Below are 25,679 nucleotides of genomic sequence, written 5' to 3'. Positions count from 1 at the left end.
AAATTTCTGGGTGCGTGGCCATAAGATAATGATTACTCTAAAAGTTCCTAGAAGTAGCTAAAACATAGGGGTAAAAAGAAAAAAAAATTGCATTGAGTGCAGCATTTCATGGTGACCAACAGCTGGACCAAATTCTTTTGAACATGCATTGCAAATACAAGACATCATGACCTATTGCATTTATTTCATGCAAACAACAATAACAGCATATAGTTTCTAAAAAGAAAAAAGAAAAGAAAAGATAGATAAAGTTTTAAGTAATCTTTTTACATAAACTTTGTTCAAAAAGGACACATTAATTCATGACAAGACTCAAACAGTAGCAAAAGATACATTTCTGAGTAATTTAAATGCTAATGGCTACGTTGCTTACTGATAATCCTTCATTCAGTGAGAAAGCTTGTAAACAGTGAAGATGTACATGTATACAATTTACAGTCTCAAGAGAAAATAAATTTCTGGCTTATCATCTTCGCTTGGCTTGGTCTCCAAGAGAGAGTCATCAGTATAAAACTGGTCACTGTACCCAAAGCGTAAAGATGTACATGACCCTTCTGGGACGCCGCGGCCTTCTAGATCATCTGCACTGAAGTTATCCAGATAGCTCGCGATGTAAGAGCCGGTGGAATGTCTGTTGATAATGTGAGGAGGTACGGGGGGCTTATTTCTAAGGACTACTCCAGTTACATTAGTGCTAGCATTCGAAAGTTTTTGCTTGTTGGCTTCCTGTCGCTCTTTGGCACGACTTGCAATGTTTCGCACTCGGCTTTGACTCCTGGATGATAGTTTTCTGACCAACATTTTAGGGCAATCGTCATTCTGCTTGGAACAAAGCGACTGACCACCATCCTCTTGATCAAAAGACACAAGCTTTCGCAGCTGTTCTGTCAGAGAATCTGTAACCTGCGGTTTCTTAGCCTTTAGAGTAGCCACCATCTTGTCTCTCATGCCAGATGTAATAAAACCTCTACTAATGTACTTGTACTTGCTTTCAAAATTGCAAGAGATATCTTCTGAGGTTAAGTCTCCAAGACTTTTGGATTTACAAGGGCTTGGTTGTTTCTGAGCTGTGAGAGAAGGAGACAGCAGGGCATTTTTGGGCAAAGGAGGGGAGTCCACGTTGGCTGTCTGAGCGATGTTTAGCCATTCATTTTGTGTGTCTGAAATTTGCAAGTAATTATTGTACAAAGAATCAGCACTTTGATGTTCTGTGTAAGGAAGATATTGATTCTCCTCACTCCTAAACTTCAAATCCTCAACTAGGTTGGCACTATGGAGGTCCACACTGTTTAGATGTTCACAGACTGTTTTGTTATAGTACAGGGTGTCCTGGTTATGCTTAAGTTTCAAAGGAGAAGCAAGTTGGCTCATATCTTCTCTCTTATATTCATAGGCAGTGATCAAAAGGTCTTGCAACTCTCCGTCAACTTCCATTAGGCTGCTGCCTGTAGAATTTGCACAAGTGAAAGGGACAACTATTGTATGCTCCAAGTCTGAGCTGTCAGAAATGCAAGAGTTGCTAATGCTGAGAGATTCCCAGTTTGTTCCACACTTCCTTTTGGGGTTTCCTTTCAGCATAGTGGCAGATGACATGATACACCTGTCTTCTGCACCATGGCTTGGGTCCTTGCAAACAAGCTTGCCCATTGATTCATGGCAAGAGGATGGAGAAAGAGGCGCCTCATGGATAATTGTGTACTGAGAACATTCTGTTGTCTCAGGGGTTGATCTCATAGTAATCTCTGGTGTTGAATTTGATGCAGGTCCAATTGGTGTTATTCTAAGTGACTGGTGGTCAAACGTTTTATTCTGATCATATGGCAATATAGGTGGTGGATGTGTAGACTTCATATTAATAAACAGTTTGCTAATTCCAGGAGGACTTGAAACAGTCAAATTAGATTGATCATTTTTGACATCAACCTGTTCTATCAATGCTGACACAGAACTACTCATATCACTCTCATCAGTTAAAGAGACCTCATTAATAAGGTGAGAAATGTCACTATCTTGTATAGCTGGTGTGGAATGAAAGTCATGGACATCATAACAGGTTGGAGAAGAGGTGTCAGCTAATGATAAATTAGTTATAGTGCTGTTTACAACTGGGTGAGATTTTATATTAGTTTCTTGATCTCCTTGAGCAAGAGAAATCAGTGCTACTGTTTTTCTGTCTTCTTTGCATGATGTAGTGTCCACCAGGGTCTTTTGACCCATACAATATATGCCTTCATTCTTTTCTCTTTCAAATTCCTCCTTTAGATGAACAGACGCACTGGAAAGATTACTTTTCCAATACTCTGTGGAGAAATAGGTTTCAGCTATCCCAACTGTAAAGTCTAGGCCTTCTGGTTTTTCATATGCAGGTAAAGTTGCATAATTGCCAGTTTTGGGAACATCACTTTTAAATGAATATGCAAACTGTGTAAAAGATGAATCTTTCTCACCAGAGGAGACCAGTTCTTCCGAATTCTCTTGGTCCTCACTTGTATCATGGTTACTTTCTGCTAAATCAAAATAAAAAATAAAAACACTGGTCAGGAATACTCGCTCACCTACGTAGGACTACTTTGTCTAGGAACAGACAAATGAAGAATGTAAAATTGGTCAAAATTGTGAGAGGACTTAACTATGGGGTTGTGCAAGTTTAGTACAAATTATTGTGATATGAAGAAATGAGAAAATATATAGTTGGAGGCACTTCATTGAAGCTTTTCTTTAAATGTTTTATTACATCATAATCGACATGATGTAATATTTGTTGTAAAGAATGTCAATGAGGTTCCATAGTTTGGACATGTGGCATTACCTTCAGCTGTGTTCCTATTCAGATTTGTACTATAAAGAAGCATGGCAAACAAAGACAGAACAAAACAGCTCTGTTAAAATACCATTGGCAAACAAGAGGCATGCTTATCAGAACTCTTGAATTACACATCCAGTCCCTGGACTCCATGCATTGTGGCCTCAGAAAAGCACCTACTGTAGCTTTCTATTACCTCACTTTCATTAAAAGAACGGGATTTTTCTCCCCAATTCCACTGGGTACATTTTGTTTTTCTCTATATCTGCATATGTACGATTCTAGAACCTAAAAGAATGACTTCAGGTGAAACAATTCAAAGATTGCTGTGAAACAGGCCAATCTGTATAACTACTGCATGCTCTTTACTCAGGTGAGATTGCTGTCAACTTCAAACAGCAGAATCCCAGAAATGCCAACTCCAAAGGCAGGCCTATTATCTCCTGTGTAAGTATATATACAGGGCCTTAAGTGTCAAGGCCTCCATTCCCAAAGTATTCCTAACTCATAGATTATATTGTACCTTTAAGCAAGTAAAAATTAAACAAAACATAATTTGATCGTTTATGGAGAATGCAATTCATCAATATTAGTAAACCAATTAGAAAAAGTAAAATAACTTAGTTCCTTGGCTATGCTGGCTAGAGATGGTAGGAGCCAACACATTCGGAGTCCAGCACATTTGGAGGGTACCAGGTTGGGGAAGTCTGTCCTGGATGTACAAAAGTGAAGGAACTTTGAAGGCTCATTTAGTCATGATTCAATAATATGGTAACGGACAAAGGCTTCGACTGCCAGTCTTTCTGGAAACAACCAACACATCCAGGAAATCAGGTGATCTTTAAGTTTAACCAAGTGTCATCACTTGATCACTGCATTTGTATGCAGGTCCTGATGACAAGGTCACAAAGAAGATTTCTTGGTGGCTGACATGTAAATTAAAGAGTTCCCTACCCATAGAGACCAGACACAATCTAATACTGAAATCTTCTGGAAGTGATGGAAACCACCTTTCTTACCCACAACAAGTAGTAGGGTGGTGTGTGTGTGTGTGTGTGTGTGTGTGTGTGTGTGTGTGAGAGAGAGAGAGAGAGAGAGAGAGAGAAAGAGAGAGAGAGAGAGAGAGAGAATGAGAATGTGCCTAGAATTAGACAAACATAGGAATGCCCGTATAATTCTATTAATACCCAACTCATTGGGTGAAAACACTTTCACAATTAAGCATGTCGTTCAACTATTTTTGTACTGCCTGGTACTCCCCATAATACATTGGTCTGAATTCTGAAGTTCTAATCCCCCAGTCTGAAACATCTGCATTGTCTCCACTCCTGCAATGCTGCTGCAATATGATGATTTGTATCACTGCAGAGTGACAGGGAGAACACCCTCTTCAACATCCTGCCTCAGAGTGGCTGGAGCAGAGAACCCCACCCCACCCCGTATCTGGACCACTGGATGGCTCCAATTAGGGATAACATCTGAGAGGTGTTTGCTGCACAGCCCAATCCCAAGTGTGTTTCCTTGGCAGTACATCCCATTGAGTCCAACGGGATTAATTCCCAAGTAAGTGGGCCAGAGCTGAAGAACTAAGCTGATTCAAAATCTCTTAAAACAAATCCCTTGAAAATCTTTTGAAGGAACTTACCAGGCGTATTTTCATTTTTGGTAGCACCAGAAACTCTGGTGGCATCCTGATGTGACGCCGGCAAGCCTACCAAGAGATATTTGTCAACTGGCATGGAGATTGGACGTGCTTGCAAACTCCTGCTTGTCCGTCTTAGAACACTTTCCTTGTCTTTCAGGTCTGTGGCCTCCAATGTACTCTCCTTAAGCTCTGCGGCTTCCTGGAAGCCCATCTTGCTCTTCTTCCTGCCCTTTGCCGGAGCACTGGCTGTGCGCCGGAGAATTCGTTCCCCAATTGACCTCTTCCGAACATAATGACCACTGTTTTCCACAGTGTTATGTTTGGGGTTCTTGTTAAAAAGCCCTCGGAGTCCTATCAGCTGCTTGCTCTAAAAATAGAAAAAGGAGAAAGAATGCTACAGATTTGGGGAAAATGTGGCCTATTTTACAGAAAAATGCGTATCTGAACTGCTGCATTTGTACACATGAGTTAGACAATGAATGAAAAGGAACCCCAAGCAAAACCAACAAAAGCTATCAAATCAAACAAGTCCACATCGAGGAGAAAAGAGGCACAGCTCACCATGAGTTCATGCATGTATGAGAGAATTCCCCTTCATCAGGAAAGTAGCCTGCTAGGGAGGCAAAGGATCTTTACAAGTGGCTTCATGACAAGTTGGCAAGAAATGTCCTGGGGTGGGAGGCAGCCCTGCCCAGAGGCAGGGAGTTTTATGACATGGGCCACTTCAAAGCAGCACCACAAGGTTTCAAACTCTTGATGGGAAATGAAGTGACACAGCAGCTACAGATCATGCGGTTCAGAATGGCTCCGTAAAAGAAAAGAGGTGCCCATCAATTGCAGAAGTGCATGCTAAATAAAGGCTACCTTTGTGGCTCCTAGAAAGTGCATGATAGTATAACTGGGGTTGAGGATTAAGGGACTCCACTGAAAGGCAAAGAAAGGCAGGCATGTTGGACTAATGTCTACAACTGGGTCATAAGAAAACAATATGAAACATCAAGCGTTTGTCACACAGATACATCTTCAAATCGTAGGGCTGGTTTTGACATTTTGCTGCTTCCTTTGTGTGGAGTAGTTCAAAAATCCCAAGGCAGAAAGTAACATCTGACCTGGAGAATCCCCAGTTACAGCCACCACTTTCTGGTCACTTCAGTACAATGGTTGAAAAATGTGATGTCACGTGTGTGCCCATGCACGTACACGAATCACTGTCAGAAAGCAAAGGTTGTAACTGAGGATGTACCAGATCAGATAATAGTTTCTCCATGTGGCTACATCCCCAGGAATGGTGAGGATGTTCAACATGATAGAATCATTAAGGGCGCAATCTTATGCATGTTTGGACAGAAAAAAAGCTCTACAACTCCAAACATGCCCCAACCAGCATGGCTGGCTGGGCATGCTGGAAGATGTAGGACATTTTTATGTCTAAACCTGTATAGGATGATGCCTTAAATGTCTGAACTGATCCACAGAGGTATAAGGGCCAAGCATAACTGGGTATTCAATCAAAGCACTCTAAAGAACAGTCAGGCCAAATATTCCTTTAAAAAACGCTAAGGAAGAAAATTTTATAATATCTCCCTAAGCACTTTGTTACGTTTCTGAATTGTTTTACAGTTAGGAAAGTCCTAATCTTCTTCTAATTTAAATGTTCTTCTTCTCCTGCTGCAAGACAGAGAAGATGATGGCCTTTATAGAAACAACAACAACAAAATCATATATCCTGTTCTCTAGAAACTCGTCATTATTTTTTCATCATCTATATATTTTATCTTGGCACTCTCCCCTAATCCAAAGATTGGGAGATGCCTATGACTTCTAAATACCCATTTATCCAACTTCTGTTTTAATAAAGACCCCGAGTAAACAGTGAAAGTTTTATGTCCATGCAGCAACAATACCGGAATCTGCACCAAGTAAAAATGAGCCAAGGAGAAGAAAGTTACTCAACAAACCAGAGCAAGCAACAAGCCACAGTAAGAAACAAAAATCAGAAGCTCCAGCTTCTAGGAAGACATGGGAGAAACATCAAGGGAAGGGAGCATTATTCCTGTTAGAGGCAGCATTCATTTCACTCCAACAAAACACTATTTTCTTTGACAACTAACCATCTCTACCAAGCAGAGTGGATAAATGGGTCTATTCTAGAAGTTCCATTGTGCAAAACTTGGTTTACTCAGATTGAAGAGGAACTAATTTGGACACTGCGATCCTGAAGAGCATAAAGGAGTTGCCAATAGTTTTGTTGCTCAGTAAAGCTATAACTGATGCAGGAGGCTTTAAACCAATAAAACACATGCCCCAATATTAGGGTGACCATATTTGGGAAACCAAAAAAGAGGACACCTAGTGTGTGTATGGGGAAGCAGCTTTCTGAGTCCTGCAGAAAGTACGTTATTCCCCCGCCACCTTAAAGAACCCGATTGGAGTGGAGGAGGGGAAAGGATTTCATTCTGCACCACCACCATCCACTCCAATTGGGGCCTTTTCTATAATGTCCACGAATGACCCACTTTCCCCTTTAAGACCTCAATTGGAGCTCGGGGTGGGGGAATGATGTGCCTCAAGAAAGCATGTCATTCCCTCCTGCCATGCTAATGGCAGCCTTAAAGGGGGAGGTGTGTCATTCCAGGACATTATTGAAAATTATAGAAAATCCCCCCTGACACCATGGAAAGAACAAAAACCAGGACAAATCCGGGGAAATCCTGACAGTTCATCACCCTACCCAATATACTAGACAATCTCTACACATGTCTTGCCTTTTTGATCGCTGAAAGTGAAACTGCTCAGAACAAAGGCAAAATCAGTTCAGAATCTGAAGCTGGGTGGAGAGAGAGAGGCTGCATTTGGATATAATGATGAACTATGTTTTATCGTTACAGGAACAAACCTAGATAAGCCTTGCATTTCTCCTCCAGCATGGCCATCAGGAGGAGCTTCTTGTGTTCTCAGTTAACCAAACTTTAGAGTTATGTCCAAACCTTAAATTGTTTGTTAATCTTAACTACGGTTTATTGAAACACACCATGTTCATAAGTCAAGTTTTGAAGATCATAGAATCACAGAATAGTAGAGATGGAAGGGGCCTATAAGCCCATCGAGTCCAACCCCCTGCACAATGCAGGAATGGCTTGCTTCAGTTCAGTTAAACCATAATTAAGACTAACCACAATTTGTCCAGCTTTGCACAAAATGGGAAACTACAGTTAGTCAACAACAGAAGCAAAAGCTTCTGATCTACACTGGAGGGGATAGGGAGCATGTAAGTCTGGGGTTCTGAGACTTGTTCCCACCATGATAAGGGTAAGGTCATCCTCAGGGGTCCTTCTCCGTGAGCCCCTGTCAAAGGAAGTGAGGCAGGTGGCTACCAGGAGGAGGGCCTTCTCTGCCGTGGCACCCTGGCTGTGGAATGAGCTCCCTAAGGAGGTTCGCCTGGCACCTACACTATATGCTTTTAGACGCCAGGTGAAGACCTTTTTATTCTCTCAGTATTTTAGCAGTATATAAATTAATTTTAACTTTGCTGTTTTAAATGTGTATTTCTGCACTGCTACTGGTTTTATCCTGGTTGTGCTTTTATATTGTATTTTATATCATGTTTTTATACTGTCGTTTTATACTTTGAATGGTTTTAATTTTTGTGAAATGCCCAGAGGGCTTCGGCTATTGGATGGTATAGAAATGCAATAAATAAATGAATAAATAAATAACCCATAGTTTATTGTTACAACCAAATGCAGCTATCAGAAGGAAGTTGGTCTACATTGTACTCTAAAGTAAAAGTACTTGCCTGGAGCTGCTTTAAAATGATAGCAGCTCGGGAGCCTGTCCTCTAATATTGTAGTTAGGCAAGATGGGGAAATTTAGAAAGTCAGTCAAGCCCATTTCCAAGCTTCTGTTACATATGTGCCCCCTTTTTTAAGGTGATCAAACACTCTCAACAAGTTCAATCACCACTGCTCACCAAAAAGCATTCGGTTATTCATGGTATATTCTACATTAGAATCTATGAGATTGGCATAAAACATCCACATCCACCTTCTCTCCTAATATGCACATGGATGCTACTCTGGCCACAATCAGAACCACTGAAACATTAGGCTAAGCAAGCAGATTGTAGCCACAAATGGGTTTTAAGATACTGGTGCTTGCTCTAAGCACTGATGCCTGCTCTAAGCAGGAAAAATAGTTTGAGAAAGCCACAAAAATCCCAACTCTGTCACTAATACAAGGCCTCCCTTTAACCATTGAAATTATTTAAATTCATTTTTAATGTTTTCAGTTATATTTCTAATACTGCCTTTCTCTGGCTCTGTTACAAATATGATCCTGTTGTAGTAGTGGTTCAGAGGCCTCCAGACCTTCCTGGAAATGCCAGCGATTGAACCTGGGGCAAAGCATGGATTCTACCATGGAGTTATTGCTCCTGCACTAGTAAAATACTCATTCAAGCCAGAATTTAAGAAAAAGCAGTTTTATTAGAATGACTCCCTCCCTCTCTCGCTTTTTGTGTGTGGCCATTTTAAAACTTGAAGCTAGTTTTAAAATTTGCCATCTCATAAAATCACAAAGGAATTGCAACCACTTTGCATTAAAATGAATCCAAACTGAGCTCAAAAGAAAAGCATTTATCGTTAAAAAGCAAAACCAAACAGAAATCCCCATTAAGGTTGTTTCCATGTATTTCAGCAATTAGATAAGAAAGGAATACCATACAATATGACCTTGGCTCCCCCACTTAGACCAATACTCAGAAATGGAGAAAAGGGCATTTGGACAAGGCAAGGTGGGGCAAGGAAGATAAAGTGGGAAGGAGAGATGGTCCAGTTAGCCACTGTAAACTGTTCACTTGGAGAGCCACAGCAGAAATAAGCAATCATGCTGCTTTGTGTGTTATAGGCTCAGTTCAGACAACACATTTCTCTACACAGTGGGAAAACTCCATTCAGTGATTGAACTTTTAGGGGGTGCTCCCCACACAACACGTTCTAACTCCACTGTTGTGTGACTGTGGGCTACCGTGGAGTTGAGTAAAAGCAACACAATGTTTGATTGACAGTTTGCCTACCCTCTCTCCTCCCCCAATCCTCCTGATGGTATCCCATCCGCCACTGCTGCAAAAAACAATACCAGTACTTCTCCTAGAGCGTTACTCTCTTCTTTCGCCACTCTTGCCAGAGAACTCTGGAGCTAGAGGGGAAAGACCACTCAACGCAATGGGAAACACCACAGAGCCCTCCACACAACACGCAACACAACAGTTGTGCAGGAACTCTCCTCTTCACAGCATGGATATTCTGCATGGAGTGTTTTCTAAAAAAAAAAAAAATCTACTATTGGGTGGAGTTTTCCCTCCAGACAACGCATTTCTCAACGGTGGTGTAAAAACTACCGTAGAGAAATGTGTTGTCTGAACCTAGCCATAGACTGTTTATAGATTATTGATGTCACTTACTTGCACATCATTTTTTATGAGAATGGAGGCTGCCAAACGACAGATTTCTTATTTTGAAACCAGAGCTCAAGCGCAAAAACTTGGGTCGGCATTTGTAGAAGGATTAGACATTTGAGCTCTGAAACCATGAGAGCCAAAGATATTGCTGTGGTCTGTGATAAGAGAGGAGTGTAGTTTCACCCCCATAAATGAACATCAGGAAAAACTTCCTAACTGTCAGAGCAGTATGACAATGGAATCAGTTACCTAGGGAGGTTGTGGGCTCTCCCACACTAGAGGGATTCAAGAGGCAGCTGGACAGCCATCTGTCAGGTATGCTTTAAGGTGGATTCCTGAATTGAGCAGGGGGTTGGACTCGATGGCCTTTTAGGCCCCTTCCAACTCTACTATTCTATGATTCTATGATCAAGTGATAATGGCATTTACCATTGACTCAGTCCTGAAGGTTCTTGCGTGGAACATAGGGTGCAAAGGAGCTCTATCAGAGGCCAGGATGTCCCCCATAAGGCTACTTTGGTATTTAGCCACCACCACTATTCTCCATTTCTGCTACATTTAGTTCATTCCTAGGGGGCCTTCCCAGTTTCTCACGTTGAGGCATTCAGCAACCCACTTCCTCCCATATTCCCAGGCTTCTGCCAAGTATAATGGACTGGGGGAGGAATGACTTGCAGCATGCTTTCATCAACACGAGATGTGAAACAGCCTCTTTTGAAGGGAATGCTCTGATGTTTTAAGGGCGATGATGGCGAGCAAGCACTTACCTGTGCAGTATCTAATTTAATCCAGATTGTTAATGCATATTAGCATGCCAGGGATCCAATGCCCACTTGGACACTGTGCTGGTGTGCTAGTGAAGTATGCAGTTTATAAATTAGAAGCTGGCTGTGTGCAGCACCATAGGTGAATTCTTTTTGCGCACTGTGCGCCACATTTAAATTGTCCAGATGGCAATACAAAGAGCAGAATGGCTTATGCACCAGTGGTCTATACTGGCTTCTAATGGAGCCACTCTGTGCACAGGGAGTAGTGATGTATGAGAACTGCTGTTCACAAATCATGCAAACGTCTCCCATTCATATTCCTGAATACGAACAGGAGCACTTTTTCTTTCAAGAAATGTTTGCACATTCTCAAATTTGTGATTGTGTTTGGAATTTCTTTTTTATGCACACTTTGAAATAAACATTTTTTTAAAATACACATTTTCATGCTTTAGTCAATGAGGGGAAAGTGTGCATTTTTTGAAAGATACACACAGAAATGCACACTTTCCCCCATTTGAATAAACCCGAAAACCAGGTCAGAAATGAAAATGAGCAAACCAAAATGAGCTTCAAAGGGATTTGGGCAGGAATTAGTTGAACTCAAAAATCGCTGTTTCTCCCATCCCTATCATGGAGTAACCACGATTTGACATTTATGAACCACATCACTTCCTCAGCTGTTCGAGAGGGCATAGTTTTCATTTAACATGGGAAATGGTTGCTTTATTATCAAATGTGATGCTGCTACTTCTATTACCTTGTTGCTGCACTCCTCAGTACTTTGCCTTTCTTCTACCACCTGCATCAATAAGGTGAAGGATTTTGGAGGTTGCCTTGGGGCGATTTGGAGAAGAGCTATAGCATATGTTATTTTTCCCAATTTGAGAAGCGAATTATTTATAATAGTGCCAAACCATGTCCTTTATGTATAAAAATTGTATTTTGATTAAAAAAAAGAAGTAAAATTGCAGAATAAAGCCAAGAACTACAGAGAGAAACTGTAGGCAGCATAAAGACAACAGTTCCCATCTTACCTTTCCATAGATTTCATTGATTGTTACATGAACAAATATAGAGGCTTCAGTCAGGCCCTCCAAATAAACGTGACGGTAGCCTAGTTAAAGTGAAAACCAGCAATTAGTATTTTACATAATCAAGGTGCTACTCATGCCAAGCAATACATGATATGTTAAGAAACGACATAAAAGCCTGGTTTAGGTGACCAGGAATAAGCCACAGTAAGCTTTGGGTTTGTGTCCTCCTACTTCTCCTCTCCTTCACACGTGAGGAAAAGCTTCTGCTTTCTCTGTAGAACAAACCACAGTTCTGCATTACATATATACGGAGAGAACAAGATTTGTTCTAACCAAGTTAATTAACAAACCAGGTTCTGAAATGATAATTTGATCCTGGTTTGTTTAAACTAACCTTGGTTGGAATGAACACTGGTTCTTCCAATCTGGATTTAACATGGAACTATGATTTGTTCTAAAGAAAAAGTGCAAGTTTTCCACTCTCATCCTTTGAAATGGAGAGGAAGCAGGTGGAGGGGAGGGAAAGCATTTGTCAGCCTGAGGCTTGCTAAGGTTCATTCTTATAAACCAAGGTTTAGGTGATTGTCTGAACTGGGCTATGCTGTGGGTAATGAGAACATTACCATGTTGGTAACGAGGGGTCCTTCTCCGTGAGCCCCTGCCAAAGGAAGTGAGGCAGGTGGCTACCAGGAGGAAGGCCTTCTCTGCTGTGGCACCCCGGCTGTGGAATGAGCTCCCTAAGGAGGTTCGCTTGGCACCTACATTATATGCACCTACATATAATGTCTACGATTTGACATGTGAAGATGTTTTTATTCTCCCAGCATTTTAACAATCTATAAATACATTTTAACTTGGTGTTTTAAATTTGTAATTTTGCATTGCTGCTGTTTTTATCTGGTTGAGCTTTTTCATTGTATTTTATATTATGGTTTTATACTGTTGTTTTATACTTTGAATGGTTTTGATTTTTGTGAACCACCCAGAGAGCTCCGGCTATTGGGCGGTATAGAAATGTAATAAATAAATAAATAAATAAATAAATTCAAGTTGGGAAGGCATAAGTGCTGACTTTACAAACCTTTCCCAGCAGACAGTGAAGTCTGTTAGTATTTATGATAAATTAAATAATATTTATTTTATGCTGTTCTCAGCTGAGGAATGGAGACAACCGAAAGCAATTTTAGCCACTACTACAGCCTAAAGGTGAAGAAACAATAATAGTTCTGAAAGCCCCATAAGAATCTGCCAAGCATCAGTCATGTCTAGACAGCTTCCAACCCTATTGAGGATTGCTGTTTCCCATTGTTTGCCCATGCATACCTTGTTTTCTCCCAAGTCAACATCTCAAGTGCTTAAGAGAAGGGAAGAAGCATGGCTTGGCCCCTTCCCACTGCACAAATCCACAGCAGCAGCACAGGCAGGGATATTTTGTCATTTTACCTGTTAGCGCCAGCCCTCTTACCGGGCATCCTGCTGTACAGAGAAAGCTAAGCACACACACTAACCTGGCATAAGGCTGCTGAAGGCCACAGTTCTTTGTCCAACAAAATCTCGGCCAATAGGATCGTGATCCCAAACAAGAAACCGAACCAATGCTATTTCAGGCATGTGGATGGTGAAAGTAAGAGTTTCTTCCCAAACAGGATTAAACCCTGTAAGGAGCAGACAATAAAAAAGTCAAAGAGGGGAAAGCCTTATTTACCGTGGTTAAAGCCAGGTGTCTTCTGAATGGGGCTGAATTATCTTGTCTTCCCTTTTAAAACAGGAAGTAATTTAGCCACTTGCTAAAGGCAGATAAAATCTTTCTGCTGCAACTCCATGAGCTTGTGCATTATTGTATATTAATAATTTATTACTATTAAAATGAAATATTATAATAAAATACAAAAAATAAGTTCCTAAGCATGGTCCTCAACTAGTTTGCACAGCCAAACTAATGTCAGAATCCATGTCTGGAGCAGCAGCCTGGGTTCTATCTCTGACAAGGATGGGATGGCTGGATCCATTAGGTCAACGTCACTGGAGGCAGATGTCATGACTCCTGCATGGAGTAGCAGCCAGAGTTCCAACTCAGACTTAGAGAGGATGGTCCCATCAGTCCTGTGCATTGGAGGACAACCCAGGTCTCAGCACCATGGCCTGGCCTCAGGTCAGCTGATCAGGGGTTCTTGAACCTGAGACCCATGAGTTAGAACCTCTGGAGCCCATGCCCCCTCACAAGGAACCAGCAGCCCTCATGCCAGATCTTCAATGTCAACCTGCCAATATAAACAATGTTCCTGAAGTGACTTAAAGGAGGAATTCTAGGCTCCAAGCCAGAGGCCTGTACCTTTAAGCCTTCTGTTTCTCAAATAAATGGGTGGGGTTTAGGAAGAGCAGAGGCAGAGGGTCATAAGGCCTCAGTTCACCTCTACCCTTGTTGGAGCAAGTTGCAACACTTATAGTTATCCTTGGGACTGCAAACTTGGCCTGGCGTGCTCCATTGTGCATCGTGGCCTCATGGTCAAGGCCAGGACAACTGACTTTAGTGAAGCAAATGCAATACATAATGAGGAACTAAAAGTCAATTCACAAATTACGTTATCCATATTACTATGTAAAAATCTGTAAAAGAATATCGCCCAGTAAGTGAAACATTGGGTAGGATCCAACATTGGGTAGGAGCCCACAATGCGCAACTGCTGGTGGCCAGCACCACCAGTTCCCAATGCATGCACGACTTGCCCCTTCCAGAAACGCACATTTCCGGTTGTTTGGAGCCTTGCCCCCAGAAGCACTATCTCGCCGTCACCAGCAGAGCCAGCCACATGCACACCGGGAACTGGCGGTAATGGCCGCCAGCAGTAGAGTGTGGTTGGATTCTATCCAGGGTCTCCAGCCAATTTCAGCAAGAGGAGCATTGCTGACAGGTCAGCTAGTGCCATCCTCACAACTCATGTTTGCTTTCACTCCAAAGTACCCTGTCTAACATGTAACGGCTGAATGCAGAGTGTCGGCATCCGTGAAATGAGCAGCTTTATCCTTCACGTCCTCCCACCACCAACAGGGATTTGTTTTAGACAAGAACATGGGAGCCACAGTAGGACAGGGAGCTCTGCAGATCAATTCTTGGCGGGGAATAATGCCATCCACAATCTCAACACAGATGCTATGGACTACTCCAAAAGAGCACCCTCTCTGATGCTTTTTTTAAGATGGTGCCCAAATGAATAAGAAGGAAAGAAATACAGAGACAAGGGGGAAAGTACAGTGCCATGAAGGAGGCCTCTTTAGCTCGCTGGTCCAGCAGGATTTGCCCAGAAAGCAGAATATTAAAGAGTGAAAACACTGTCATCCACCAGGAAAGAGCTGCAAAGCTTGATAAAGCAGGAGGACAAGCAATTAGTTCTTAACCTGACATTGGTGGGGGAAGAAAATCAATAGCCGTTTGACAAATAAGATGACATTTTTGTTAGCCTTTCAGAATTGCTGGTCATGCGGCGAAAACTTGAGTGCCTTCTCTTTCTAACTCTTGTGATAGACTCAGTAATTACTTGGCACTGCCCTTTTTTAATAAGTTTTGTAAGGAAAAAAAAACCCTGCCCATTACCTGATCTTCTCATTATTTATAGAACTTGTGCCCTGCTCTTAGGCACAATGACTGCGACTTAAGTCAATCACACTGATCCTATCTGCTTAAATGAACACCAAGTCCTGTTTACATTATTTATTGCGGTCTTCAAATATCTGAAGGGTTGTCAGATAGAAGATGGAGCAGACTTGTTTTCTGTTGCTCCAGAGGGCAGGACTGGAACTAATGAGTGAAAATGGCAATGAAGCACATCTCAGCTAAACACTAGGAGAAATTTCCTAATGGTAAGAGCTGCTTGATCAGGCTGCTTCAGGAGGTAGTGAGCTTTCCTTCACTGGAGATATTTAAGCAGAGACCAGATGGCCCTCTGTCATAGATATGTTTAGCAATAACGTAACCTTTAGGATTTATTTATTTATTGCATTTTTATACCGCCCAATAGCCGAAGCCCTCTGGGCGGTCCCTGGGGATGGCTTTGTGGGATCTTGTGCATTTCATTGTTTAATCCAATAGCTTGAAGGTGGAGTGTGATGCTGCTCAATGAGGATGAGAAAACCATCAACCACCCAAGAGCTCCATGTGTAGTCTGATACACATATTGAGCTCCACACTAATTTCAATGGACGAGTAATTCCACTGAAGTCATTGGGAAAGCACAGTGGTGCAGGAGCTTCTGACCAAAAGAACAACCACACTGGCTGCCAATTAGCTACAAAGCCATGTTGTCGTTATACAAAGCCATAAACAACAGGATCAGAATATCTAGCAGATCCCCTTCCCTCGAGCCGACCTTTAAGATCTTCAAAGGAGGCCTGGCTGGTCGTTTGCGACCAACACAATATTACCATCTAATATCTTGAGAGTGGGCCTTCTTGGTGGTGGTGCCCAAGTTTGCAGTCTGGGAGCCAGACAATGTGGTCTGTTTCAAATGCCTCCTGAAAATGCACTTGGTTCACCTAGATCTTCGCTAACTGCAATTAATCATATACTGCTCCATCTTGCTGTTCCTTGTATTGTTCTACACTATTATTGTAGTCTGAAATTGACTTTAATAGTATATTTAAACATATTTGTATTATTATAACCAAAATTGCTTTAAATACTGTTTTAATAGTGTTTTTAATATTTATATGTGAATCACTTAGTGAGTTCTTTTTAATATTAAGTGGTGTATAAGTATTACTAATAAATTAACGTAAATAAATTAACACCCCGATCAGGGCAATTGGCTCCAAATATGCAGCTCCAATGAACACGATGCGACTGTATAATCGGATAGCAGTGGGAGCTGCTGCAGTATTCCAAACCTTCAGGATCCCAAGTTCTACTCAGCTCTCCCATAGCTCCCAACCATAACTTAGCACAACTGGCTTCAACGGTACTTAGATCCAGTTCATATGGCAGAAAATGGCTTCATACCATGCACCTCAACTGTCCAGGAGGTCATTCACAAGAACTGCTGTATATGATCCAAGACCCTCACAACTTATTTAAGCACCTCCCATGATTCCTTATTGAACATTTCAGTCAGTAGCATCATTTCAGTCAACAGCATTGACTCTCCAGGGAGAGAATATGGCTGGGTCTGAGGAGTGCTCAGTTCACATGCTGTGGTTCTCTGCATAAATGCATCACTGAGAACGCTGCGTGAAGCTCTTCTGTAATGGGTGATCTGCCCCCCCCCCCACAAAGCATGTCTGTCCTAGCATCGTATTTATTTACTTATATTTATTCTATTTAAAACTTTTCTTGCTCAACTCTCAGGCCAGGAGACCGCTCAAGGTGGCTTGCAGCAATAAAATACATAAAAACAGTTAAAATGTTAAAAGTAGTAAGAGCATAAACACAATAAAATAGCAATAAAAACAACAACAACAACAATAAAACCAGCAACAAGTATTGTTTGGAAACCAGTATTGTTTGGCAAGGCAGAAGAGACAAAAAGGGTGAAATGAAAATAAGCCCTTGGGAACAAGTTTCCATATACTGTGCCTATTACACGGCAGTGAGGATGGCAAAAAAATCTTACTATGCCTCCTCAATTTCATCCTCAAAATGCTGCCCAGCAGAATTATTCCGGGTGGTGAAGAGCCTGTTGGGAGGAGGCTCCGGCTCTGGGAAACCAGAATTGGAACCCTCAGTAACCTGCTGTGATAAATTTGCTAGGCATTTCGAGGAGAAAGTTGCTCGTACTTGTTCGGAACTTGATGCCAGTTATCGCAGAGTCTGGGGAGGTGTACAGTGCCCCATCTAATCGTGTTTTTTGGGATCAGTTTCAGTTGTTGCAGCCTGATGATGTGAACAAGACGCTTGAATCTTGATGTGGACAAGACGCCGTCCCACTACATGTAAGCTTGACCCTTGTCCATCCTCACTAATTCGATCTAGCAGAGGTGGATTGGCTGGGTGGGCCCAGGGAGTGGTAAATGCCTCCCTCTGTCAGGGAGTGGTGCCTGCTGCCTTGAAAGAGGCCATGGTGCGCCCTCTCCTGAAGAGGCCCTCCCTGGACCCAGAGGTATGTGAGAACTACCACCCCACTGCTAATATCCCCTTTTTGGGCAAGATGCTTGAGCGTGTGGTGGCTGGGCAACTTCAGACGTTCTTGGAAGAAACGGATTATCTGGACCCATTTCAGTCTGGTTTCAGGCCAGGGCACGGCACTGAAACGGCCTTGGTGGCTCTGACTGACGACCTACTCCAGGTGAAAGGCAGGGGGAGAACTACCCTGTTGATCTTCCTTGATCTCTCGGCAGCTTTTGATACCATTGATCATGATATCTTACTGGGTCGGCTCTGCGAGATGGGAGTAGGAGGAACTGTGTTACAGTGGTTCTGCTCCTACTTGCGGGACCAATCCCAGAGAGTGGTATTGGGGGATTCCTGTTCCACCCCATGGCAATTAAGCTGTGGGGTGCCACAGGGTTCTATTCTGTTCAACATCTGTGTTGAACATCTATGCTGTTCAACATCTATATGAAGCCATTGGGTGAGGTCATTAGGGGTTTTGGGGTTGGCTGCCATCAGTATGCTGATGATACTCAGCTCTATTTCTCCTTGTCGTTGGAGTCAGCTGGGGCTGTGAAGGTGCTGGAACAGTGCCTGGAGGCTGTAATGGGCTGGATGACGGCCAATAAACTGAAGCTGGATCCTGATAAGATGGAAGCTCTGTGGATTGGTGGTTCCCGAGTCCAGGAATTGGGTAAGCGACTGTTCTGGATGAGGTGGCGCTCCCTCTGAAGGAGCAGGTACGTAGCTTGGGAGTACTCCTAGATCCATCATTGTCACTGGAGGCCCAGGTGGACTCTGTGGCACGGAGTACTTGGGGTCAGCTTCGGCTGATCCGCCAGCTACGGCCTTTCCTGGACAGAGACAACCTAGCCACAGTAGTGCATGCACTGGTAACTTCCCGATTAGACTACTGCAATGCACTCTACATGAGGCTGCCCTTGAAGACGACATGGAAGTTACAGCTAGTGCAAAATGCCGCAGCTAGACTGCTTGCGGGTACATCATACAGAGACCACGTAACACTGGTCTTAAAGGAACTGCACTGGCTGCCTATACGCTTCTGGTCAGAATTCAAGGTGCTGGTAATGACGTTTAAAGCCCTAAACGGCTTGGGACCTCGATACTTGAGAGAGCACCTCTTCTTATATATGCCTGTTGGAAGAGCCCTTCTTCGCATCCCACCAATGCAACATATACGTTATGATGGGACAAGGGAGAGGGCTTTCTCTGTGGTGGCACCCCGACTGTGGAATGTCCTCCCCTTGGAGGCCCGATTGGCGCCAACATTGATTTCATTTCGACGCTAAGTAAAAAAATGGTTTTTTAACAAAGCCTTTGATGGTTAAACTCACTGGCACATTGTTTTAACTGTTTTAATTGTATCTCTTGCTTTTAAATTATATATTGTTTTAACTTGGATCATGGTTTAATTTGTTTTTAACTGTGTATATTTATTGTTTTATACTGTATGTTTCTATGTGTACGCCGCCCTGAGATCTTAGTGATATAGGGCGGGATATAAATATTTTAAATAAATAAATAAATAAATAAATAAACTTAATACTGAGTTTCTTTCTCATTGTGAAATCTTAAGTCTGGAAAACAACCATCAACAGAGGGAAACCAGCATGTTGCAAGGCTGGTAATAAAACTGTAAGAGTCGGAATGCTGCTTATCTTACCCTGGGAAGATTCCAAAAATATACACCAGCACACTTTGTGTCCAAATTATGAACTATTTTCTGCAACTTTAGTCACTCAATTACACTTACAAATACACCCTACGAAAGAGACCGGCAGCGGTATCTCTCACCATTGTCATCGACCACTCTAGTCTGGTCCTTGCAGCAGTCAGCTGGTAAGCCGATAATTTCCACCTCAACAAATGGATCGATGATCTGCTTGAGACATGTTTGGAAAGGGAGTGGAGGGAAATCCAGTATTTCAAATAATTATTTTACCTTTATGAAATATGCACATAAGATGACCAGGATATTAGATTAGATTACATTATTGTGAGATTACAACCAGGTCAACAGAAGTAAAACTTGAGGTTTGAATTTGGTCAGAAGCCAAAATGTGGACCCATCTCTTCCAGTCTTGCTAACCAAGTGCCTTTCACAGCGAGGGACTGAGCGAGATCAACAGGATTCCAGAAGTAAGCAATGACTGTATCTAGGCAGCTGCAGGTTCAAGTCTCACAGTCCCCCATGCTGTGGGTGCTGTGGCAGCACATGTTTTACATCAGGGGTGGCCCCTCCTGGTATTGTTGGACTCCAACTCCCATCAGCCCTAGCCAGCATGACCAATGATCAGGGATGTTGGAGTCCAACAACTTTGGGAGTGCCAGAGGTTCCCCGTCCTTGCTTTACATCTCTAGCACTTTTAATTAAAGAATCCCAGGTTAGACTGGGAAGATCCCTTCCCGACACTTTGCTGGCAGTCACAGTGGTCAAAAGTGGGGCTAAGTCAGGAATATCTGAGAGAGTATAAGGAAGTTCTTTACATGTGTATATATAAACAAATTGCCATTGTTGGACTATTTTGCATAGCACCTGAAGGGATGAAAATATTTTTTAATAAAATTGCAGTTCTGGAAACGTGAGGCAATTAAGTAATTTTTACTCTTTACTCAGAAAAATGTACAAGAACAGTTATATAAGGTAGATCTAAGTAAAGCTTTTATATACACACATACTGCACAGTAAATGTAGCTCTGTTGGATCATAATCCAAGCTCTTTTTTAAAAAAAATCCTCCTGGAGTCTTCTGTGGGCAATTTGTTCCACTTGTTCTTAATATCAGATTTTAAAATAAACAAACAAGCAAACAAACAAACAAACAAATATTTGCTTAAATCTACCTTATATAAAAACTCTTCTCATACATAGTCCCAAGTAAAGGGTTAAGTAGCTGCTTAATTGCATCACATCGTCAAGGAAAGAAATTTTATTAATGGGTTTTCCCATCTCTTCAGAGTACTATCCAAAGTATTATGAAGGCTGAAAAGAAATTGCAGTAATGAGATCAAGTATTAAGTGTATAGAGAAGAATGTTTTAAGAACAAGGCAGTTTTTCTAGCTGCAGTAACTCTAAAAAGAGACATGGTACCCTTGCTCATAGACCAAACCATTTATTTTTGCATTCTGAATATTATGAGACTATAAAAATCAGAAATTACTGAGGTTTGCAAACACTCCAGAAACTATTGAGGAATAACTCCATAAACTATTAAGAAATAAGTCCCTAAATTATTAATATGGAATTTAGGTATTGGTGCAGTTATAAATTTATTATACATTTATTCTGAACTAAGGTAACAGCTATGATTGAATGAAATTCAGATGTGTGTTATGCATAGTATTAAAGGACTTGTACTCTATGGGCACATTCTTATGCAGGAGACTGGTAATTCACACATACTTGACTATGCAATGTCTAGACTTTGATAAACTAGAGCCTAATCTACACCACGCAAGATATAGTGGTATGAAAGCGGTATCTGGTATGTGTCAATGGGCCCCAACAGTTGTCAGTGCACTTCAGTACTGCTATAAAGCCGTCGTGTGGCTCCTGCCTTTTATATACAACTTTCATAGTGCTTTCATAGTGCTATATTCTGCTTGGTGTAGATTAGACCTAGATCTGCCAATGGAAGGACTATTTATACTGCATCACCAATATCCTTTACCTCTCCTCTGTCTCCTAACATGGAATCTGGAGGTTTTGGCAGCTGCTGGCCACTGATGATTTTGAGTATAAGTTGCTTCTTAGGGAGAGCAGGAAGTGGATCCGCAGAACAGGGGCTGAAGGTGCCTAGAAAGGGGAAACAGTGTGGAAAAGATACAACCCTTTTTATTTTATTTATTTAAAACATTTCTTACCTGCCTTTCAGGGCAGAAGCTCTCCCAAGGTGGCTTACAACCATACATAAAAACAGTATAAACCCTTTAGGTAAAGAATGCTACCTTTCTTATGCACTTCTAAATAAAAGCCTACAGTTATCACACAATGAATGGGGCTGAAATAACATAAGAATTGAACGATGCAATGAATTTCATACCCATCATTCCACCCTTCCCCTGTTTTTATTTCACTTCAGAGCATTCCAGGGTATTTAAGTGTCTGCCTGCCAATCTAGCAAGTCCTGCACATATACCATTCATTCATTCACAAATGCAATCGTTAAAAACAAACACTTTTTTAAAAAAAAATCACCCTGGTTATTGGTTACTGGATATTTTATATTTATTTAAGTATTTATACCCTGCTTTTCAATGCATTGCCAGAGCAGCTTCTTCAGTTTTCTCAGTTTTGCCCTGAAGATCTATCAGAGAACTGACATTATTACATTAATATTTTGCAGTATGGCTATCTAAAGAAATGTCTGTATAGCAGCAGTAGGATATTAACTCCATTGCACAGTACTACCTTTGCACATCTGCTGAGGTTTTAGGATGTATCCACAGTTGCCATTCATCCTGAACTTTGCTTGATTCAATTGCATCACGCGCCCGTCAGACTGGTAGTTTAACGCCACTGTGGAATTAGCAGATTTTTGTATTATTCACAAACATGACTTACATTTATACTTAAAGTTGTATGGCTTCAGGCTCATAGATCAAGACTAAGTTAGTTGCACAGTTTCTAACGAAATCAGTGAGACTCAAATCATGGCTAGTCCCAATTTGGTTCAACCAACTTAGTCTGGCTCCAATCAATAGTGTTTTCTGTATTCTTTCCCACTTTGTAACAACCTTTGTTCTTAAACAAATGAAGAAATCAAACATGGAAGAAGTTGCAACAGTTTCCATGTCCCAGCTATTTTGCCCCAAGTCTAGAGTGCACTGCCTGCAATTGCCCTTGTGCATGTAATGAAGATGGGCTTGCCTGTTCAATAGGGTCATCCCAAAAATGAGGGATTGGCTTAAGGATGCCCTCAAGGAGTCAGGATATTTGGCCCAAGTTAGAGAAGCCATTCTAGGGAATGAATTAAAATTCATTCCCTAGAATGGCTAGCCATGTATATTGGGGAAACATCTGCCTGTTACATATGGTGAAGATGCAAACAGAAGAAGAAGGAGGAGGAGGAGGAGGAGGAGGACCAGTTAATCTCCCCTCCATGCATCCCAGCCTAAAGTTGTCAGGACTCTCCAGGCAGCTGAGGATGATGGGCATGTGTTAGCTGATGGCTTGGATTAGGAAGAAGGGGTGGATGGAGTGAGCGTTAGTCCACCCATGTCTCCTTCATCCTAACAATTCACTCATGGCCCACATCTCTCCAGAGGAAGAAGCCACACAGAACACTCTGCCCCAGAAACTCCCAGTGCTGATCCCACCAATGGCAGAACCTTTTGATTACACCAGTTCCAAAGAGACAGTGGGTTACTTAGTTAGTTTTGCTACTCCAGTGCCCCAGTGTGGCAGTGATATCTGCAGCCATCAAGTACTTCTGCCCACTGGAGCTAGCAGTCTGCTTCTGCCCCTCTACCCCACCTTATCCACCAAATGGACATCATCACAGGTCTACATGTTTTTAACAGTACTCTGCAAACAGCCAGTGGACAGGTAGCAATGCAGCACAGAATGCCCTACAAATCTCATGCTAAAACATAGAATGAAAATAGGTAAATGGAAACCCCTTGGTGTCAGAAATGAGGTAATCCACAGATTGAAACAGGTGTGGATAACTTGAGGCCCTCCATATATTTTGGCCTACAACTCCCATCATCTCTCATCATTGGCTATGCTGATGGAAGTAGTAGTCCAAAACAACTGGAGGACCACAAGTTGCCCAGCCCTGGGCTAAATGAAAGGCAGAATATGTGTCTATACATCTTGCGTATATACTGCAGCACCCACCCAACTGGCAGCCAACATTCCAGTATGGTAAAGGGTTGAAGTTGCTTGAGTCAATCCGGTATGCAGATGGATAGATTCTGGTGAGCTGCTTCTGGTTATAAAGCATAAACTGCTCAGGCTTCTGCTGCACCACCTGGTGCGCTCTTGTCTCACTGAAGGATAACACATTCCCCACAGATCCTGCATGTTTAAAAGAAAATCGTTTAGAGGAAAAGAACTGCACCATATACATTACACTTTTAGATTTCATGCACAAGAGTGGTTTAAAGTGAGAAGTCATTTATAAACACAAGTTCCTTCAAAACCACATAGCATATAAAAACTTAAATAGATGATACCAATAAATGCCTTGTTTCCAGTTAACAATGGGGAAATCTAAACAGATGTAATTGCATCTGGGTGCAATTTTGAAATGCAATGCAATTTTGAGGGGTCAAAAGAGTCACCCTCAATGTTTACTTTCTACTCTAACTTGCATTTTTCACAACTATTCCTTCCTCCAGTCTCCTGCTTCGGAACCACATTTCATTTGAAAAGTCTCCTTTGTGATCTGATCTCAGCCAGTCAGGGATCATATTGCGAAAGCAATGATATCATGAAGCCATATAGCAAATCAGATGTAAATGAAGTCTATGTTTTGCCTTTAGTGAATGAGAGAGGGGAGGGAGTGCATCAGCCCAATGTCAAGGAAACAGGGCAACTCTCCGAATGTCATTACTCAGTAATGCTTTGCTATAATTCAGTACCGCAAAACAGGGAGCATTGGCTGCATCCCCAAATTATAGGGTTTGAAATACATTTAGTTTCATAAACATAAATATTCATGTTCACATTGTAAAACCATATCTACAACTGCATATCAAGCAGAACATATGTTCAGCATAATTACTACTTCCTCTTAGATGTCAAAATACATACCCCAAAAATCTAAATAGAGAATGTCGGTAATACTCAGATGATGAGCAGATCAGGGGGGAAAATGCTATTCTTTGCACAGCATTCATTTCAAATGGGTTCCCTGGGTATCAATACATATTAAGGATGTGTAGTGAATACAGAAGGGATGTGAGCAAATTTCTCAAGGCACGTTTTGCAAGGCAGATGGTCTCATTCCCAAAGCTGCGTGAAGCCTGCATTTTAACAACTGCAACCTCACCCCAAGGCAACCCAATTCTGCACGAAGAAAAGCTGCACATTTTGTGACCTGTTGAAGTAATCCTACAACTTAAGGATATTTCCATACATCTGTTTAGGTGAGGGGGGCAGAGGTTGCAAAGCACTGCAACCTCACCCCTGGCTCTTCCCCATAGTCCTCAGAGTTTACTAGCTGCCACAAATCAAATTTCAAGCCTATTTTTGAAATCATAAGGACTAGAAACCTGGGCCATGAACCAGGACATTAACCCCCAATTTCCCCGCTTTTTGGTGCTTGGTGGAAAAGTGTACATCCTTAACGTTGTTTTATAAACCATAGGTTTTTGTTTATGGAATTATAGAATCAAGAGGTTCACGCTGTGCAACTTAGTTTTCTCCAATTCAGTTCCACTAGAGGTGATTGTCCCACGGAAGTGCTGTCAGCATGTTTCCAGCTAGGTTTTGACTGCTGCCTGAAGATGTTCCTCAAGGGCTTCCCCTCATCCTCAATCTGCATTTGACAACACAACCTTGACTGAAACAGGCTTGAATGGAGAGGTGGGTTAAGTTTTTGTATATTAAAGCGATCTTTGATCATTACGTTCCTGTCCCCCAATCCCTAATTCCTCTTACACATAGGCAGGGACTCTAATTAAAACCTATCCCCAACCAAAAACTATGGATTGCAATCCACAGACCACTTATCCAAGAGCACGCTCACTGAGATCCCATTGTTATGTCTATGACTACAGAAGAATTGCATCATCGGAAGTGATTTTTGGATAGCAGCCCGGACTCAGAAACCTACTGGAAACATCTCCTGTTCAGGGCAAAATTGAATGCATGCATCGCATGAATCTTGTGCAACAGCATCGCTAAAATGCCATACAATT

At 41.9% G+C, this 25,679-nt stretch overlaps 1 protein-coding gene across 1 annotated transcript in view; it reads right to left on the bottom strand.

Annotated features, from left to right (window-relative positions):
* Positions 1-238: 238 nt before the first annotated feature.
* PLCH1 (phospholipase C eta 1) overlaps positions 239-25,679 on the bottom strand; it is a 138,187-nt gene continuing 112,746 nt past the window's right edge. The window contains exons 16-24 of the mRNA XM_063132064.1: positions 23,653-23,832; positions 22,222-22,329; positions 21,482-21,606; positions 19,605-19,689; positions 13,219-13,365; positions 11,711-11,790; positions 5,313-5,372; positions 4,449-4,815; positions 239-2,507 (exon numbers count right to left, since the gene is read on the bottom strand). Of these exons, the coding sequence (XP_062988134.1) occupies positions 433-2,507; positions 4,449-4,815; positions 5,313-5,372; positions 11,711-11,790; positions 13,219-13,365; positions 19,605-19,689; positions 21,482-21,606; positions 22,222-22,329; positions 23,653-23,832 (3,227 nt within the window). The 3' untranslated portion in view covers positions 239-432. The remainder of the gene's footprint in view (positions 2,508-4,448; positions 4,816-5,312; positions 5,373-11,710; positions 11,791-13,218; positions 13,366-19,604; positions 19,690-21,481; positions 21,607-22,221; positions 22,330-23,652; positions 23,833-25,679) is intronic.

Source organism: Elgaria multicarinata, chromosome 8 (assembly GCF_023053635.1).
Source record: "Elgaria multicarinata webbii isolate HBS135686 ecotype San Diego chromosome 8, rElgMul1.1.pri, whole genome shotgun sequence".
NCBI lineage: Eukaryota > Metazoa > Chordata > Lepidosauria > Squamata > Anguidae > Elgaria > Elgaria multicarinata.
Note: the sequence above shows the minus strand (reverse complement) of the source record. Positions and strands in the feature narration are given on the sequence as shown.